This window comes from Chlamydotis macqueenii, chromosome 3 (assembly GCF_036417535.1).
Source record: "Chlamydotis macqueenii isolate bChlMac1 chromosome 3, bChlMac1.mat, whole genome shotgun sequence".
Lineage (NCBI taxonomy): Eukaryota > Metazoa > Chordata > Aves > Otidiformes > Otididae > Chlamydotis > Chlamydotis macqueenii.
Genome location: NC_141558.1, coordinates 98512790 through 98532785, shown reverse-complemented (window position 1 = coordinate 98532785; position 19996 = coordinate 98512790). Strand labels below are relative to the sequence as shown.

Sequence of the window (19996 nt, the reverse complement as noted above, 5' to 3'; positions counted from 1 at the left end):
GTCCTATCTCTGCCTCTCCACAATCATTTGGGATCAAATGACTACTAGTATGCACACACGGCAATGTTCACAATCCAGAGCCCTTCGTTTCTGATTATGGTAATCCAGCTAGCAGTTTGTATGGCTGATCTGAGAGGAACACATGCACAGCTATGTCTTAGACCGTAAGGCAAGCCAAAACCCTCAGCACACAGCCCTGCGTGGAAACCTCTATGGTCCTGTCTGAGAACAGCAACCTTATCCTCCCGTGCAAGAATGTGGGACAGGCAGAAGAGCTACTTGTCTTTGTACAGACTAGGCTGAAAGAGGGGAGAGTTCCGCCAACAGCAGGCGAGTGTGCATGGCAGGAGACTCTGTCTTTAAAACATGATGTTGGATTGATGACAGCATGGGTCAGTCCTGCCTCTCTCTGATGATGTTGTAGTGGTCTCCTCCCAGAGCTCTTGTGTCCAGCCTTCCCTTCAAAAAAAGGAAAGCTGAAGTTCCGACATTTGGCATGCCATGAGGTAGGAAGGTCCTGGCAGGGTGTCTCAGCCAGCTGCAATGGGAGACAGCTTTTGGAAAGAAGTGTGCAAGAACTGGGAGAAATTGTCTTTGCCGCAACCAGCAGCTAGAGAAGTCTGGGTGGGTTTATTCAGTCTCTGGACTGTTTCCATTCATATTTTTACTGGGAGCCCATTCTGATAAACTTAATTTTTGTGTCCCGGAATTCAGAGCAGTCCTTCCCACTGTTGTGTTTTACTGAAAAGTAGCAAGTCTAATGACATCTCAGTGTCCATGGACACTCTCATGGAACCTGGATGCTGAGGTGAATTTTACATCGTCTGGTTGGAGAGATGCATCCATCCACAAATCAAAAGTTTATTTCAATGGCTCTAGTGCAAAGAACCTGTCAACAACTTTAAAATATTATTTTCAGTCTTAAAAACCATTGTGAGCAGGCCGACACAGGGCACCACTATTTTTTGTTTCATGGGGACCACATACAAACCAGACAACATTTGTGAAGAGTAATCTGTGGTTTTCTACATGCCAACCCAGCAAACTGAATTAATGAAGTTTAAGCTGGTCACTCATCATTACCAGTAAGAAAAATTCTACAAGTCCAGTTATGCCTTCCCGTCAGGGTATCCTGAAGACACAGGGTGGCATGGATGCAAATAAAAGGATAGTTTGGCCTACAGTGTTATGATTTCCAGTGAGCAGGGAGATGAAATGAACCCAGTGTGATGCCCAAGTTACAGGCTAAGCTGGCAGAGCTTGCAGTAAAAAATATTTTAAAATCCATTTGTGTATAAACTTAGTAGTTTTTAAATATAATCAATAAGACACTTATGAGATTTTTCAAAGTAGAAATATGGCTTAAATCTCACCCCTCAAATTACACTGGGCTTTTCTGTTTGCTTAAGGATGCGTAGGAGATGGATTCTTTTGTCTGGATTTGGCTATATGCACTACATAGGATTGTAAAGTTTTAATGAAGTCATTGCAATTTAAAAATATCTGAATAGAACACAAGATTGGTCTTTTAAATACCTACACAGTTCAGCTTTTATTATATTCCAGGCTGTGTTAGAGTCCTTGAGAATCATCAGAAGGACATTAATCTGCATTTTTTAAAGACAGAAACATCCAATATTATCAAATTTGTAAAACCTGTGGCACTAACAGATGTTCAGATCAATCTGCACTGAAAGTTTGCACCAGAGAATGCAATATTCCCCCCCCACAGCTGCACACAGTCAATCCACATAATCTGATTACTGTTTATTTTGAAAGCACTGCTGTGAAAGGGTAGGCTCGATAGCTGCTATTGCTGTCGGCGAGAAGGGAGGCAAGGACTGTCTTCTTAATGAGTGTTTGTACAGTAACCAGCACAGTGGGATGCCAATAGTAATAATAATAAACCTTGATCAGAGATTTCAAACATGCCTGTAACATCACACAGGCCGTCCTGACTGCTGCACAACCAGGGGCTTCCGCTGCCGTATGAAATCCTTGCATTACTCCAGGGATACTCCTGAATCATGCTTAACTAACCCAGTCAGGGCACAGGTATTTTAACTTCCCTCGTTTTTTCTTGTGCTACCACATTGCTTTTAAATCAGTGGCAATTTTGGAAGAACAGTTACTTCACAGCATACTCACCCAAGAAACCAAGCCATGCACAACCTGCAGCGTGCTCAGCGCTGGATCACGCAACGGGCAGGCGCATGCGTCTCACCCCAGGCCCCTGCGAAGCCTCCCCGCAGCCCGAGCCGGTTGGCAGGCCCAGCAGCCGGGGAGCACCTTCCCTGCTTTGCTTCAAGGGCCGCCCCAGCGCTGTGTCCTATTTTGGGGCGGCGAGGTCAGGGCCCTGGTTGCCTTGTCCCTGCTCACGCTCCTCGGGGCTTGCGTGGCCGCGGCCGCGCCGTCGAGGCCCTGACCCACCTCAGCACCTTCCTCCTCCCTGGAGAGGCCTCGGCTGCGCGGGACCCTGGGGACCCACGCCGGCAGCCCCTTGCCCGTGGGAGCGCTTCACCCCGCTCCCCGCACACCGGGCGCTACTGAGGGGCCTGCAGGCAGCGAGGCCGGCTCTGCCCTGCCCGGCTCCAGCACCGCGGCGGGCGGACAGCTCCGGCCGGAGCCGGGGCCGGGGCCGTGGGCCGGGGGGCTCGGGGCCGGGTGGCGGGGGGCTCGGGGCCGGGGGGCCAGCGCAGAGACCCCCCTTCCGGCGGCGGCGCGCAGCAGCGGCGGCAGCAGCGACCCCACGGCGGCCGTCGCTGTGGTTTTAAATGGGTGGAGCGGCGGCGGGCGGCGGGGCGGGCGGTGGGCGGCCCGCACAGACCCGCGGCGCCCATATAACCCCACCTCCCGGGCGCGGACTGCCGCGGTAATTGGCTGGATGTGGTACTTGGAGATGTTGAGCTGGCTCCTTCCCCCCATGTCCCTGCACACACACAGGGGCGGGTGGTGCGGGCGGGAGCGGGAGGCAGGGCTCAGCCCCGGCAGCGGTGGTGGTGGAGGCGGCGGGGCTCCCCCCACTCCCTGCCTGCCCGCCGCCGTGCCCGAGCCGTTCCTGCTGCTGGGCTGCTGCCTGCGGCCGCAGGACCCGGCCGAGCCGGGCGGAGGGGAGCGCGGGCGGCTGCTGGCGGCGGCCGAGATGATGGCGGAGGACGGCGGCGGCGGCGGGCCGGCGCGGAGGAAGGCGCTGTCTCTGCTGGAGGCGGCCCGTTCCCGCTACGAGAGCCTGCAGATCTCCGACGACGTCTTCGGGGAGTCGGGCCAGGACAGCAGCGGCAACCCCTTCTACAGCACCTCGGCCGATTCCCGCTCCCCCGCCTCTTCCCAGGATGAGGAGGACGACGACGAGGAAGGCGAGGGGCGCCCGGAGGGGCCGGGACCGCGGGGGAGGGCGGCCCGGCGCCGCGCCCCCAGGGCGGCGGCCACCCCGGCGGAGCGGCGGAGGCAGCGGCAGGTCGGCGGCAGCGGCGTCCCGGGCGGCCCCGGCCCTATGGAGGAGGAGGAGGAGGAAGCGGAGAAGGGGGGCTGGACTCGTTCGCTGCGAGACGTCCCACCCCCTCACTTCAAGGATGGCAGCGGTACGGCGGGGGGGCCGGTGGGGCCGGGCCGGGCGGCGCCGGGGCCTGGGTCGCGAAGGGGAAGAAACCCTGCGGGTCCGGCTGTCGGCCTGGGCTGGTGCCGGGCCCCTGGCCTCGGGGTGGGAGGGGGGCGACAGGTGCCGCCCTGCCCGGTGCCCTCCCGGGAGCGGCCCTGCCGTCAGGGCTGCTGGTGCGGCCAGGGCGAGGGGAGGCCGGCAGTGCTTAGTCACAGGCACCCCCTCCCCGGCGCTGGAGCCGTGCCCCGAGCGCAGCGGCTCCCCGCAGCCCCGCGGGGAAGCGGGCAAGCTCTCCCCGGGGCGGGGTGCGCTGCGCAGGCCCCGCGTTGGGCTGCGCTCCGGTGCGCGGCGGGTGGCTCCCTCGTCCCCGCTTACGGGTGGGGAAAGCGGCGGATCGGGGCAGTGCGGGTGATCCGCGGTGCGGAAGGGCTCTGGGAACGGGGCTGGGATTCCCTCCGACTGCAGGGCTTTTGGGGCAGCCGTCCCCAACCGTAACCCATCTTGCATGGTTTTTGGCTGGAGTGACTGCCAGGAGAGTGGTGAAGTGACACACAGCAGCAGTGCGCAGCGTTGAGAACTCCATGGAATGGCTTGTGGAGCAAGTTGCGCTGCTGGTTTTCCAGCGGAGCCATTGTAAGGTATTTGTCCGCAGGCCTCAACAGCCAAGTCAACTGTGTAGCAGCAAGGCTTTGGTAAAAAAGATTAATGGTGATGAAGAGCTGGGATACCAAAAAAACCCACCATATGCATCTCATATGCATGTGATGATTGATGTCATCCTCAACTGAGCTGATGGCTTGCCTGTCTTAACATTGCTTGTCTTCACTGTTGGTTTTTTTTTTTTTTTTGTGTGTAGTGTTTAATTCCTTCTTTTTCGCAATGAAAAGGTAAATGTAGAAGAGTGCTGCCAGACTTGGTGCAGTGTGCTGAAGTTTGTGCAGTGGGCCAGGTAGAAACCTATCTGAGGAAGCAGCTTGGGATGGGGGCATAAGGTGGAGCTAGCACTGGAGCCCAGAGAAAGTTCTGTTGTGCTTCTGACAGATGTGCGAACAGAAGTTGTGTCTACTTCTAGAAATAGATAGACACTGTAAAATATTTCAATATCAAGCTGGTGTGCCTCTTTAAAGAACTCTGCAAGTTTTATTGATGATTCTTATTCATAAGCATATCTGAGATCCGGTTCTGGACTATACGCTTCACAGTGTGATGCTGTTTCAGCATCAGTTATCACTTAATTTCTCTGCCTTTGCTGGCTTATTTCTTCATTTCATTACTTTACAGTAATATCCATTTTGATGTAGACAGAACTGGGATTAGCATTTTAATGCTGGTTTGGAAAAGAATTAAGCTGATAACCTATTTATTCAGTAATTCATTCTTCCTTTGAAATAAAGGAGTCTTTATTTCAAAGGAGGATTTATGGTTGTCAGATACAGGTGCAGATTTCTCTTGAGGAAGATGTGTGAGTATTGCTGTGGATATTTCCTTCTAGAAATAGATGGAGAAGAGATTGCTGCCCTTTCATTCTGTTGATCATGATGATGAGAGATGCTGCATACTGTGATTTGGTTTGGCTGAAGTTCAGTTAGTGTTGTGCTTTGATTTATGTGAAGCATGTCATATGGGGTTTTTTGGCTACTCAAATTCCAAGCATTGTATATGACTAGGCTCCTATAATTCTAGTTTGTAGGTTGGCTGGTTTTAGGCCATGCATATGTCATAACTGGAGTCACACTAAGCATACTTCTACTGACACCATTGTCACTTCATTGGTCACTCTTCTGACCCAAGAGTTCGGATCCATACTCGCTGAGGCAAAGGTCTCTGAGGTGAAGACGGCTGTCCCTTGCAGTGACAGCACATCTTTCAGTCACTAATGGAGTAGAAGCAAGAAATGCAGGGTCAAACACAGAGCCCTAAGAAAACCGTATTCTCAGATCAAATGTTTTGGATATGAGAATCCTTTCTAGGCTCTGAGCTTAAAAGGAAGAGGCTTTCATGAGACAGAGAGAAAACTTAGAGTAGCACCAAAACTTCCAAGTGCAGTCTTTTGGTCAGAATCTCAAGGGAAGAATCCTAGTGGCATTTCCTGCCATCATCTGATGCCAGAAGACAAATGTCCTTGTGGACTGAAGTCTCAAGAGACTTCAGCTACGTCAATGCTGTAAATAAATGCTTGAATCGGACTAGGATCAAACCTAGTGTCAAATTGGTTGGTTTGGGAGACTGCCCCTTCCTGAAAGGGAAGGTGCAGAGGAGAAAAAGGTTTAAGTTAGCTAATGAGAATGAGTTAAAGCACCCAAGAAAAAGCTGAAGAGCCGCTTACAAAACTCTTGTGGTCTTTTTAACTAGAAGGAAAAAATACTATCACTTCCTTTTTTTTTCTTTTTTTTTCCTTTTTTTTTTTAATTGAGTAAATTACTTAATACTGCCTTTCCCTCCCCAGCCTCAATATTAAACTAATGTCTTAAAACAGTATTATATCCATCCCTAGAATTAGTCCTGAATGCAAACAGGCTAAAGATAATTCATCTCTAAAACACTCTAGAGACCCAGGTGTTCTGGGGGCTGCTGGCAGTGTGGGATGGTTCAGCATGTCTTCAATCTGCAGTCAGTCACTGCGTTCGTGGTGATGCCTGCCTTGCCTGTGTGTCAGGTTCTGACAAACCAGGCAAGGTCTGGATTAACTTCTGTGTCAGGAGAGAAGTGGCTGGATGGCATTGCTACACAATGCTGTGCTGCTCGTGTCCCTGACTTTTGTTTTCTGCCTCCAGTTACTGTTGTTTCTGTTCCATTTAATAAAAATAGTGGGTGCTTAGACTCCCTGGAGGGGAAAAACCCCTCATGAATAGCTTTATCTGACTTCCTTTGTGGAAATCCAAAACAGCTGTTAACTTTAACGCAGAGGTTAGAACAGATGGCTTGCTGGCACTTCGTGTTATTTCCAGTTAAGCTACTCTGCAAAATCATTCTATTCAGTTGCTGAGAAAAATTGCAACCATATTGCGATGCCCTGGTTTTTTTAAACTGATAACCAGTGGCACTGTGTAGTTCTGATTAAAATATCAGAGCAGTAATGTGAGTTCTGAGGTACTGGGATGTGAGTAGTGGATAGGGGGTCTTGGAGGCAGTTGCTGAAATGCCATCCCTTCACAAAGACTGCCTGGCTACAGCAGGTCTGTGAGTAGGTCAGCATGGTTCCAGTGTTCCACCACCCTCAGTGTAAAAAAAAAAAAATTGTATAGAGTGAATAATAATCAGGTTTCAGTTAACAAAGAGCAATGGATAGATTTAAGACGTTGATAAATAAATACCATTTATCACATACACTAATTTCCCCTTTTTTCAACTATCTATAAAGTGACTCCTAGAAGGAAAATACTTTTAAAATACAATTCTGCCCTTTTTTTTTTTTTTTTAACTAGTCATGGTTGGATGAGGCTCTGAGCAACTGGATCTAGTTGAAGGTGTCCCTACTACTTGCAGGGGGGTTGGACTAGATGACCTTTGAAAGTCTCTTCCAACCCAAACTATTCTATGATTCTATGTGTGTTTAAAAGGATGATGACATCCATTGACCTTGACAGGCTGGAGAGGTGGGCCCGTGCCAACCTCATGAAGTTCAACCAGGCCAAGTGCAAGGTCCTGCACCTGGGTCATGGCAATCCCAGGCACAAATACAGGCTGGGCGGAGAATGGATGGAGAGCAGCCCTGAGGAGAAGGACTTGGGAGTGCTGGTGGATGAGAAGCTCAACATGAGCCGGCAATGCGCCCTTGCAGCCCAGAAGGCCAACCGCATCCTGGGCTGCATCAAGAGGAGTGTGGCCAGCAGGTCGAGGGAGGTGATTCTCCCCCTCTGCTCTGCCCTGGTGAGACCCCATCTGGAGTACTGTGCCCAGTTCTGGAGCCCCCAACACAAGAAGGACATGGACCAGTTGGAGAAGGTCCAGAGGAGGGCCACGAAGATGATAAAAGGGCTGGAGCACCTCTCCTATGAGGACAGGCTGAGAGAGTTGGGGCTGGAGAAGAGGAGGCTCCAGGGAGACCTGATAGCGGTCTTCCAGTACCTCAAGGGGGCTTACAGGGAAGATGGGGAAAGGCTGTTCAGTAGGGCCTGTTGTGATAGGACGAGGGGTAATGGTTTTAAAATAGAGGGAGGTAGATTTAGATTGGATATTAGGAAAAAGTTTTTTGCAATGTGAGTTGTAGAACACTGGCACAGGTTGCTCAGAGAGGTGGTGGAAGCCCCATCCCTGGAAACATTCAAGGCCAGGTTGGATGAGGCTCTGAGCAACCTGATCTAGTTGGGGATGTCCCTGCTCCTTGCAGGGGGGCTGGACTAGATGACCTTTGAAGGTCCCTTCCAACTCTAACCATTCTATGATCGGATGTTGGATCCAGGCATGTTTTGGCATCTTCCTCATTCTCTCCAAACCTTACTGTGAAGGGGAAACAGAATTGATTTGTTGGGAAGTGAACCTACAAATAGATAGGCTTCTAGGAAAGGAGGTCTGACCTCTGCCCAAACAGTACTTTAATCTTGAAAGGAGGGGTGGCTGGGGCTCCTCTGGCTTCCTTTCTTTTGAGGGCAGGACAGAGCTAGTTGTGGAAGTGCAGAAAGAATAAGAAACCAAATTGCTGCTAGAACAGGGACAGCATATTTGAAATGGAGAGAGTGAGTGAGCAACTATCCCCATCCCTGGAAACATTCAAGGCCAAGTTGGATGAGGCTCTGAGCAACCTGATCTGGTTGGAGATGCCCCTGCTCCATGCAAGGGGGTTGGACTAGATGACCGTTAAAGGTCCCTTCCAACCCTAACCATTCTATGATTCCAACTATTATTACTTTAGTGACAAGCTAGTAAGTGCCGGTAACTCAATGCAAACCTTTCATTTCTGGTCGCTCCCGCCTCAGATTTAATTGGTGTGCTCTTCCTTCCTTCAAGAGTGGTGTGGCTGTGGGTGATGCCTTTCCCTGTTAGCTCAGTAATCTGTCCTGGAAATGTTTCTTAATACACGGAGGCACTATTGGTTCTGGTTTTTCTTTGTGGAGGATCTTAGAAGGGGCAAATATCCTGGTATTGCAGCAGCTTGATGCTCCTGCATTGGTGTAGCTGGCATTCTCTTCCTAGGGTCCAGTGCTTCCTATATCGATACAGTTCAGCAACCAGAAAATTTGACCTTAGATGTAAGAGCACTTCCTGTTGTTAGGGGTAATGTTTTAGGGTGGCAGCAACAGCAGGGAAATCTGAGCAAAAGTTAATGCTGAAGTCCTCAAAGTTACAGCCAATTGGTGCTACTGTTTTCTTCATTTTCTATGCCCTCCAAACTCTGTTCTTAAGCCTAGACTGGAGGACAAAATGTTAAGAATGTGCCTTGCTGAAAGAGCATAGCAGCTTCTCTTCAAGTTGCACTTAGAAAGTGTAACTAGCTTTTTATGGATTTCCAGAGTATTTCTCTGAAACACTAAATGTGATGTAAGTTACCATCTCTGAAGAACACACTCCAATAGAACAGCGTGAGCTCAGGAAGAAGTTGCATAGACCACATATAGCAATCAAGCTCTCTTTGTCACCTTGAAGAGATTTAAATAAATATTTAAAGTACTTTGTTTTTTTTTTTTTAAATGAGAATGTTCTTTTCCAGAAAGACCAGGTTATGAGAAACAGTCATTTATTCCATCATGGCTGCCACATGAGAGAGAATCTTCTGCACAAGGAAGGGTGTATTATCTGAGAGATGAAATGAGCCTGCTTGTTCCAGCTAAAGTCAGGGAAGGCACAGCTTTAAATTCCAAGTTGTGACCACCTTCACAGTAAAAAAGGCTTTTCTGACATTTAATCACAAGTGTCTGTTTGCATGTCAGCTGATAAGACTTCACTCTTGATAGGATTCTTTTCAGTAGTGTTGTTATTTTATGAATGTTAAGTAAGGAAAATTAACTTAGTTCCTTCAAGTTAGTCTCCAGTGAATCATACAATACAATATGTATTGATATAACATGGAGTTACTCATTTGACCTGTGTTCTAAATAGTTTTAACAGAGCTAAACGATTCATTTAAAGTTAAATAATCAAAGGAGAAGAAAGTGATACAGGTAAGGGGAGAAAGGCATTTAGCTGTTATTTGAATGAATCATAACTGGGCAGAGAGGTGTGGAAAGCCTTTGCAGAACGTAGGGGGAGATCCAATGCACATACTTTTCCCAACGGTGTGGAAAGGCAGGTGGGAAGGCAGCATTCCAGCATAAGGGAGAGCTCTTGGGTCAGGCTGGGCCATATACATGGCACCGTCTAACAGTGGTGGTGATCTTCGTTCAAGGCCTGAAGAGAATCTGAAGGCTTTAGTCTTACTAGGTTGAGGTCAGTACTTAAAGATTCCAGAGGTGGAAGAAACGCTCTGAAAGCTACTTAGTCACTTATGGCAGATTCTGCTTCAGAAATATCTGGGTCAAATTCTCTGACTGTAAGTGGATAAAGTGCCGCTGATGTGACTTCTTGCGTACTTATGTCATGAGAGAATTTAGCTGCTTTTGACTTGCATAACCATGGAAAATACTGGGAAAAAAAAATTGGATACCTATATAATCTGTTCTTGCATTCTAAATAGAAATTACGTATAATGACAACATCTCTGCACTTCTAGGAAGATATGATAAATACATCAAAGACGTATACTGTTACTTTGCAGAGCCTTTATAGGATGACTTAAAGGTTTGCAGTTTTGCTAAATAAGTGAATTATGCGAATGTTTAATATCTCCTACGTCTTACAAAATCTAAATGGGCTTTTCAGGTGATTTTACTGGGTTTATAGCATATTTGCCTGCTTCTGTCATCACTGAAGTGAATCAAGTACACAACATGACAGCCTTATTGATTCTAAAATTTAGTGCAACTCAGCTGTCTGTGTTACCTTCCCTCTTTTGCCTATACCTCTGCTATTAAATGTGCATTTGGGGAATAACCTAGTGTTGATAAACTTCACAGCAAAATCTATTCTTCTCTGCTTGTATACAGAAAATAAGTTTTGTTGTATTTGAGACATGAAAGTCTATAAGAACTGCAGATCAAGGTCTTCTCCATAGACACCATCTAGCCTTTTACAGAGAAAAAGCGTATTTACTCCTAGATCTGTTACTGCATAAAATGAGTCTTTTCCCCTTGCAGCTATTGATGGGGTCATTTAAAAGAAGTAGATTAGTTCCTACAGCTACTCATGTCCTTTTGTCAACATCACAGAAACAGTACAGCAAACAATTTCCTTGTCTGCATAACTTTAAGTCAACCTGGAGAGGAAATGAGCCTCTCTACTGAGTCTAATAAGGAAACTAATAATGGAGTTGATTGCTAATTCTTTATAGACTGCTAGGTCACAGGAAGCTGTCCTGAGTGCCGCAGACTTAAAAAAAGCTGGAAATTTCTCTTAAACATGCTAGTTCATGTAGGTGTTCGGTTTCTCTCCCGTGCTTAAGCTTCCAAAATTTTGGAGTAGATGGCTTTAGCAGTTTGGAAATAGAAGGTGCTTCCCAAAGGGAAGGTAATAATGGATGCAGCTACATATCTTATCTAGAGGTCAGTGGAATATAATCCCTGAAATACCTCAACCTTCTGAACACCACCAAAAATTGGGCAAGTTGTTAGAAAACAGCACAGATCGACTCAAAAGGAATGCATGGCTAAGACAAATGCATAAGAACACTAGCATTTGACATTCCACTTCTTTGTGGCAAGGCATCCTTTCTAGGAGCTTATCCAAGCTCCCACTTCATGTTCCTTAAAGAACAGGATGTTAATCAGTCACTGGCTCTATCTGAAAACGAATGGACACGTAACTGAGTGAATCTTTCTTAAAAATGAAGCCAGAGTGTTCTTACTGAGGGACTGCAGGGAAATAGGCTTGGAAGGCTCCTTAGCTTGTTTTGGCTCTGTATAAATTACTCCTGGATTATCTCCTGATTTTCTGTGAAGACAGCCGGTATTAATGGCACATGACAGAAAACATGCTTTTGATTCTGCTTTCCTGTACAACATGAGGGATTCACATGACCTGTATTGACAAACTGTATTTGCCGTTAAGAAGGACAAAGAACAAAACCAAGCAACTTCTGTTCAGCAAACAATACAAAGCTGTAGCTGTGCAGCTGAAAACTAGGCAAGCTGAAGTACAGTCAGTGAGGCACACTGTAAGGATGCAAAAATCATGTCGGAGGGGGATACACAGGAGACAGAAGCAAAGAATATAATGTATGTCTGTATGGATGGGAGGAATTAGCTGTGCGTTGGACAGGAAGATTACTGGGCTGAGATAAAAGATACAGCAAGCCCATCAGTGGGCACAAATGGAAGTGTTATTTCTAGTTAAGAAAAAACAGAAAAAAAGACTTAAAGCAGCTGCTGTTATAACTGTGATTCATTTCTGATTTCATATGGCAGAGAAGTGGGTGTGTATGAAAGATTAAATTTGAGAAAAAAAATGAGAGTATCTTTCTATAGTTACCAGATTCACTATTGTGGAAAGTCTGACTATCGAGAGCCTATAGTCATCTCTACTTTGTTGAAAGGTAGATGCTGGCTAACTTCCCAGTGGGTAGCACTTGTAGGTTCACAGTCTGGGGTCAGCATGTAGCTGTGGGCGTGTGGCTGTTCCCATTGATGTCACGGGGCTGGCTGCTGCTGGAAGCACCCTGCTGATGCAGGACTTGGGCAACGATAATCTTCTCAGTTCATGCCCAGAAAAGCTACTTTGAAGAGGTTAGATGTATTGAAACTCATACAGGAATGCACTTATGCATGTGGCTTATGGCATTTGGGAGGGGGATCTAGTTTTACTTATTCTGCTCCAGTACAGGGAAAACATTTCAACTGGACTGCAAGGCAAGAGGTGGCCAGCCTTTTCTGGAGGGCAGGGTGGTGGTTCATGAACTTTCACTTGCTGCAGTGGCCGGCTGACAACGAAACCTTTAGTTTGGGGCAAGAAATTCCTGAGATGATCTTGAAAAATGTAAGATGTTCTTACATCTGTCATGGTGGATATGTTGCATTATGGATATAAATACATAGGTGGATATAAATTCTTATTTAGTCTTTCAAAGAGCTTCTTGTTTACTGGACTGTATTCCTCAATGGGATCACTAAATTGGATGTCCTCCTTAAACTGAAGACTTTCTCCCATTTCTTAGGCTCCGTAGTTATTCTTTACTTACAAACTTGTCCTATTATGTATTAAAATACAATGTCTGAAGGTTTCTACTTGTGAGATCTGCATTAATTAACTCTTGTCATTCTCTTTGAGATTAACAGAAATTAAGCAGTAAGACTGGGAGTGCCTTTGAGTGTTCTGTAGCTGTTTTCATGGTGCTAACATTGCTGCAAATACTCTCAGCCTTTTCTTTTAAGGGTGAGGAAAGGAGAGGCAGCTTTAAGCATATCAGGAATCTCCCCCATTGGGAAAAGAGTGATGGGTTTTGGAGTAAACGACATCCTGCTCTTTCCACTCTAGGGGTCGTACTTGATAAATAAGGAATGACCCTCTCAAAAAAGGCCTGCCTTTGTCTGCTTCTATACTACTGGGTAATGACTCACACTTAAACTGACATCAGAGATGGTCTAAAATAGCTTGTCAAACCTCTACAGCAGCTCCCTGTCATTGTGCCCTGTGGGGTCTGGGGGCTCCCTGCGGGCTGGGTGCTATGGGGGCTCCCCATGGAGGTCTGTCAGAGCAGGGCTTGGCAGTCAGGGCCTGTCCTACCACCCCAGCCAGGACAATGGCAGCTGAGGGCACTGAGGCAGCCTTGGGCGTCAGGCCCTTCCCTGGGGACAGGCTGAGGCTGGCTCAGGATTTGGGCCTGCAGGTGGGCCCAACTCAGCTGGGCAGATGGATGGGCAGGGCTGTGGGGAGCTGAGGCAGGGGCTGACGGCCCCAGGGGCTGACGTGAGGCCCTGGGCCATGGGGGCTGGGCAGGAACAGTCGGGCATGGTGGTGCCCCTGGGGCACTGGCAGCAGCTCCTTGAAACAAACTCTTTGGCAAAAGCCGTGACTTTCTGTAATGTCTTTTCCCCAAAAAAGGTGTGGAGAAGGAATTTGGCAGGGCTCATTTGGTCGCCCTTCCAGCCCACTTCCCAGTGGCTCCGGGCTCTGTTCACCCTGTCCATACAGCTTTGGCTGTTGGGAGCCAGCCCTCCCCTCAGCCATGGAGAGCCTGGCTGCTGCCACAGAGCGACTGGGAGACAGCGCTGTTGCCTTGTTACCTTTCTATTTCATAGGTGCCCTGCAAATTCCTTCTGGTTCAAATTACCTTTGGTGTTTACTTCTCATGTATGAAACAAGGGACCAGGTTGTGGTGGTTTTGGTGCCTGTGCATGGTTAGGAACTATCTGAGCCTTGCAGAGGCCAACCATAGTCACTGCGTTCTCCATCAGACTTATCTCCTTGTTTTCTGTACTGAATTGGAGGCAAATTTTTGAGGCAGGAACCACCTCTGCATTACTAGCTCTGAGTTTTACATTGTGCTTTGCATTACACTGTAACTGTTGCAACTAACCTTGCAGAAATTAAAATACATAGCTGGGAGAAGCAGGCAGATGCGGAAACATCGAACTGAATAAATCCCATCTAATCCCTGTCAGGTATTCTCACTAAAATTGTCATTACTGCAAATGTCTGTTTCTATCTCCATTTGAATTCTGGAAGATCTGTCCCAGTATCTCCAAAAATGTGTTGCATAAAGATCTGGCAAAAGTGTAAATGTTCTGATGGAAGAATTTTTTTATTTTTAATTTAATGAGAATCTGAAACTGCCTTCCGGAATGGAGGTGGACTTACAACTTTTAGATAACATGAAGTTATGTACACTAGAGGACAGGCTGAGAATTTGCAAGGGTCTTGACAGCCTGAAATAGCTCAGGGGGGGAAAAAGGGCATGATGCAAGAGAGAAATGCTTAGTGTGAAGGCAGCAGTGACTAACAGCAGAAGTGGAAAATGGAGGGGAAGAACTGTTTAGGTGGAAAAGGAACTGGAGGTTGAAGCTGAACACCAGACAAATGTGACTCAGTGTCATGTTGTTGTGAAAAGGCAAGCATCCTCTCCAGATATTTAAACAGAGTGCACAAGACTTGCGATGAGACTGGCTTGCCATTTTGGAGAGACAGTCTGGGTCACCAACCCAGGTGAGAAGCAAATAGTCAAATGTCAAGAGAAAGGACTGAGAAGCAGCAAAATCTACTAACTGGGCCACCTTTCGGTATTTTGTTTTTAAGCTAAGTGGCCATATGGATAAATAAGGACTATTATAGGAAAGGGAATTATCTGCCTTGTCTGGTCTGAAAATCTGATGTAAAGAATAACAAATATAAATTGAATTGATGGATAATTAAATCAGACATAATAGAAACTGTCAGACCATGCAGTGCTGCAGAAGACACGAGGTGTGTTACTGGAACCTAAGCACAAGTGGCACTAACCTGTTGTAATAGACAGACACCCGGTATGTGTGCTGAAAGGGGATAGAGGCCTGGACTGAAGGAATTCTGAAGTCCCTTCCAGCACTCTTCTCCTCTCTTTTAGATTGGTTAAGGTAAAAGCAAATAGTAGGGAAGCTGATTAGTGGCAAGTTGTATGTTGGAGTGCTATACTAAAGACTTGCTATTTGCATCTCCTGTGTCAGCTCTGGGAGCAGGGAGAAAGCTGTATAGCTTGTGGGAAGGAGCTGTGTGCTCACAGAAGGCTTCCTGATCCATTACCGTTAAACTTCCCTTTGCCCAGAAAAATGGCCCAGGCACACTTGACAGTTACTTAGGGTATTGTTCTCATCCTCACTTCTACTGTAATGAGTTGTATGCCCATTAATCTTGTATCTCTACTCAAATTATTAATTCTGAGCTGCCTCCTGTGTGTTAAAAACACTCATACCAGGGATGCCATGATACAACGCTACCCAAACACTTGTGAGATGAGCCATAATATGCTTTAGAGGCACTTAGTCACTGCATCATCCAGTGGTGCCTAGGTTTGTACCGGCCTTTGTCCATGACTCTTTTTGAAGAGCCTCCTTGCAGCTGAATCCAAACCAAACCTCGGTAAACCATGAGGATGAATACGTGGAGGAAGACAAGCACAGGTATGGAACAGGCCCAGCTAAGCCATAGTCCAGATGCCTGCAATAACTGATGACCATGTAACAGATGTCTTGGCAAGAAAGAACAACAGTAGAACACTGGAACAAGTTGTCCAGAGAGGTGGTGGATGCCCCATCCCTAGAAACGTTCAAAGCCAGGTTGGATGGGGCTCTGAGCAACCTGATCTAGTTGAAGATGTCCCTGCCCCTTGCAGGGGCGTTGGACTAGATGACCTTTGAAGGTCCCTTCCAACCCTAAACATTCTATGATTCCATGTCTACTCCATGCTTCTCCAGTTCATGGATTGGGTATCAGAAGGTTGTTTCTTCACTTCTTTGTGAGCATTGAAAAATTGTTTCATGTTGCAAAGAGTACTATTGGCACTAAGTCTTCTCTTTTCCTGATATTTACCTCAAGTATATTTAAGAGATTTGCTGGGTTTTTTTTTCCCTAGGCTAAAAATGAGAAAGTAACAGGTTTCTTCACAATCTTCTCTTGCAAGAATGCACCCCTACTTCTTTTAGTAGTAGTTCTCTGTCTTTCCCAGCTTAGAATCAACTCTTTGGCAAATTGCACAGGGTTCCAAGTAAGGTATTTTAGTTTCTTGTTCAAAGGTACTAATATGTTACTGTCTCCACTAAAGAGAATTAAAAACCTGCCTAATGCTACCTTGAAAATCACTGGTTTAGAAGTCAGTTGTACATCACTTTTCTGCAGAATAAGAGATTATCTCTGATTTGAGCAGATAATTAGAAAAAAACCCTTTCATTGTTGGTCTGTAAGATTTATTTTGGCCAACAAATCCAGCTACTATCTAGTAGGATGATTAGCCCAGCATTGCCCATGAGTGTCTTGATCATACACTTGGTTCTAGTTCCATGTTCTAGTGAAAAGTGAAACTATCTCTTTCACAAAGTCACCTACCTTCATCCAGACAACTCCTCTCAGTCAAGGATCTGGGTAAGAAGGAGACATTAATACTCTTACTCATCCCTGTTGCTGCCAATTAACAAGTACCTAGCTAGAAACAGAACAAATTCAGCTATCCTGTAAGTAACATTTTAGAAGCTTACCTGCTAAAAATGATTCTAAGGTGACCTGTCTATGATAAAAATGCTCTGCATTTGTCTTCATGTGCTTGATTAGGCTTTCCTCCGAAATCTGTTCTGTCTTTGAGGAGTACTGAGATCAGAGTAGCAAGTTTAAAGTCTCCAAGTCTCTTATTTCTCTTTGAAAGCCTTTGTTTTCTCAGCTTAATGTGTTACCCTGAACTTGGATTCAGTTAGGTTCTTGTTATGGGATGCCTAGTATTTGAGAATTAGAAACAAAAATATACACTAAACAATAAAATCTGTATTTTTTATGTCTTTGTCTCTGCCATAGGTATTGTAGCGTGTCCTGACGTCCTGCCCTCAGACTCATGAAACTTGTTCTCTTATGAACCTCATTAGCGGCCTTGAAAACGAAGGCGAAATTCTTGCCCGGACAGCTGAAGCATGACTAGGTTATCGTGAATCTCTGTGTCCTGAAAATTGCACTGGCCTCACTTCCTCCTTCTTCCCCTTTGTCCTCATTTTATTTGGTTAAAGAGCATTTGGATCTTTCTGTTTCTGGTTAAGAGGAGTGAGAGTATAGCCAGAAGTACCTAATCCTACAATCTCATCAGACTGGGGCAAATACAAACCACTTTGAGCTCTGTTAACTGCAAATTATAGTGCAAGCACCTGCTTGCTTTCTGGGACAGATGGTGGGTGTAAAATATTCAGTGATGGATATTTTTGTATTGGTACTGTCAAAGTGGGTACTGAATATGAAGTTGTTCTAGGAATATGAAATGGACTTGACACTGTTAATGCTGTTGTTGAGATTTAACAGTTTAACTCTTTTTTTTCTTGTCTTTTTGGCTGTTGGCTATCACTCCCCGAATCAATGAAAAGAAACTAAGTGAGCATTAGTTTCTTTCTAAAAGCAGCCGTTTCTATTGTTATGTTGAAGCAGAAGCATTAGATAGCATTTTATGGGCAGATATTGCAGTTGAGTGACTGAAATGTTAAAATACAAACGGTGCCTTTTTCTTCGGGTCTTTTGCTGAAAGGTTGACTCAAAAGGGGTCTGAGTATTGACCTGGAGCAGCTTGACATCGAGTAGTGCACTACCAATTGTTCTAATGTCGGCTTTCTTCCTAGGATAAAAAGGAGATGGGATTTTTTTCTTTTTAAGCTGAAATGGGGGGCTAAAGGGAGAACGATTCAGCACAATACTTTAATCAGAAAAGGAGCAAGAAACAAGTATAACAAAAGCTGTTCAAAACTTTACTTTGAAGCTTTCCATTTCTACTGAATCCTTTTAATCTGTACTATAACCTTTTCCTAACCTGCTCTTCTCTGCTACAGCATTTAGTTTCTCAAATTGTATTTCACTTCCTAGAATCCTTTGTCATAAAAATGAATGTTTCTCTTAGGTCTTAATATAGATCCTACTGATAATTCACATTTTAACATTATGTTCTTAGTGATTACAAAACTTCCCTTTTTTCTGTATTCTTCTGGGCTCTGCTGGACACCATGTCTCCACTGTTCCTGTTAAAATTGCAGGTAGTCTGAGGCAGGCATTCGTGGTTCAAATTCTGCTTCTTAGTAAGCCAGACTTTTGGCAATTTCGCTCTGCCCCATGTGCCCAGGTCCATTTCTTTGGGAGGATAAGGTAAAGGTCTTCCAGGTATTGGGTTCTCAACTACCTAATACAAAAATAGCTGCTGGAGGTCACAGCCTTTTGAACTGCCCTTGCTGAAAGATGACTTGCTTGAGTTCAGTCCTTATTAGACAGCACGTTTGTAATGAGAAGAGCCTGTAGGCTCTAACAGCATCTGCTGCGATCAAAAAGCTAGTTGATGTTGAGAGACAAGGCCATGTGAAACCAGACTCTGCCTGTTCTTGCATTCATAGTGTCACATAAAGATGACAGCTGGTACCTCTAACATACCAGAGTGATGGCCAGATGCCCCTGACCACACTGCTCCCCCGCACCCACTACAGCTGATGTTCCAGATCTGAGTGTGTGGGAGATGTGATATGTGAACAACTGTTACACCCACCCCAACATCAAACTTAGCATTAGAAAGCTGGAAGGAATGCAGTGTGCAGCTCAGCAAAACTTGAGTTTCAGATCTAATAGGAATGGTGCTTTTCTATGGGTTTGGTTGTTCCATGATTAACTCTCTGTTAGGATTAAGGCTGCACTTAGGGGTGTCAGCTGCCCCTGTATAGAGTTTTAAGTAAGCATTTTATTGGGACTGAGGTGTGAATGCATCTGTGCTCTTGCTGCCTAGTGGAAGAGACTCATGGAAGTTTAGATGTTAATGCCCAATTCTTTGTGGCAAGCATTTAAAGAATATTCTCCCTTCTCCTACCTCACCTCTATTGGTGGGGATTGGGTCCCCTATGTCTGGTTCTTCTTTCGCTTGCCCAGTGTACCCTAGAGTCCCATATCCCTCAGACATTGGTTCTAGAGGCAGGAGGATACGGCCAAAGCCAAGTGGTAATTTCTATAAAAAAACCCAAAATGTTGTGTTTGTTTAAGCAGTTGTGTGGCTATTGCTTTGCTTTTCCTCTTTGAGACTAGTTGAACTCACTGTTCTGCGTCCTGGTGGAGCTTGCTTCCTAAAGAAAGGAGACACGATAACAATAGAACATTCTAGGTTTTGCTTTCTTTGACCACTGGTGTGGACAAACATTGTAAGTTGCCTTGTCTGTAATTTAGAAAGGGGAGGAGAAAGTAAGCAAGCTTTTAGACTCAAATAAGAAGTTGGGTCTTCTAAGTAGAGTTTTAAGTGCCTCTCTTGCTGTGTCTTTAAGGACTCGGTACTGTATTTCTACTTATTCTTTTATAGTTATTCCTGGTTTTGTACAGACTGCATCACTTGACATTATAGTACTTCTACCGATAAGTTGTTTGGAGCAACCCTGGGCTGTAAGAAACATGCGTAATCTCACTTCAAAAGCAGGCACTTCAGTGTAGTGTTGCACTGGTGCCTAAGAATAATTTGATCATTGTAGCTCAAGGTGGAGTATTTGCCTCAAATGCTCTCTGCTGGACTGCAGCCTAAGAGACCCTAAAAGAGACTAGTATTGCCAGTTAACGCCCAAACTGTAGTCTCAAAAATTTCTTAAGGAGTCCCTTTTGATATTTGTACAACCTGTTTGTTTTGGTTATACAAGGAGTTTAAGCACCTGACACAGTTCCATGCCTAAAACTCCATAGCAAGTTTTGTAACTGGATGAC

The 19996-nt window shown here is 45.8% G+C and overlaps 1 protein-coding gene across 2 annotated transcripts in view; it reads left to right on the top strand.

Annotated features, from left to right (window-relative positions):
* The first annotated feature begins 2884 nt into the window (after positions 1–2884).
* Positions 2885–19996, top strand: part of PGBD5 (piggyBac transposable element derived 5) — a 67358-nt gene continuing 50246 nt past the window's right edge. Inside the window, exons 1-2 of one of the 2 annotated variants that reach the window (XM_086745361.1) lie at positions 3065–3384; positions 3469–3581. In XM_086745361.1, coding sequence (XP_086601487.1) covers positions 3143–3384; positions 3469–3581 — 355 coding nt within the window. In that variant the 5' untranslated portion in view covers positions 3065–3142. Of the gene's footprint in view, positions 3582–19996 lie in introns of both variants that reach the window. The other variant, XM_086745360.1, reaches the window with a different exon arrangement.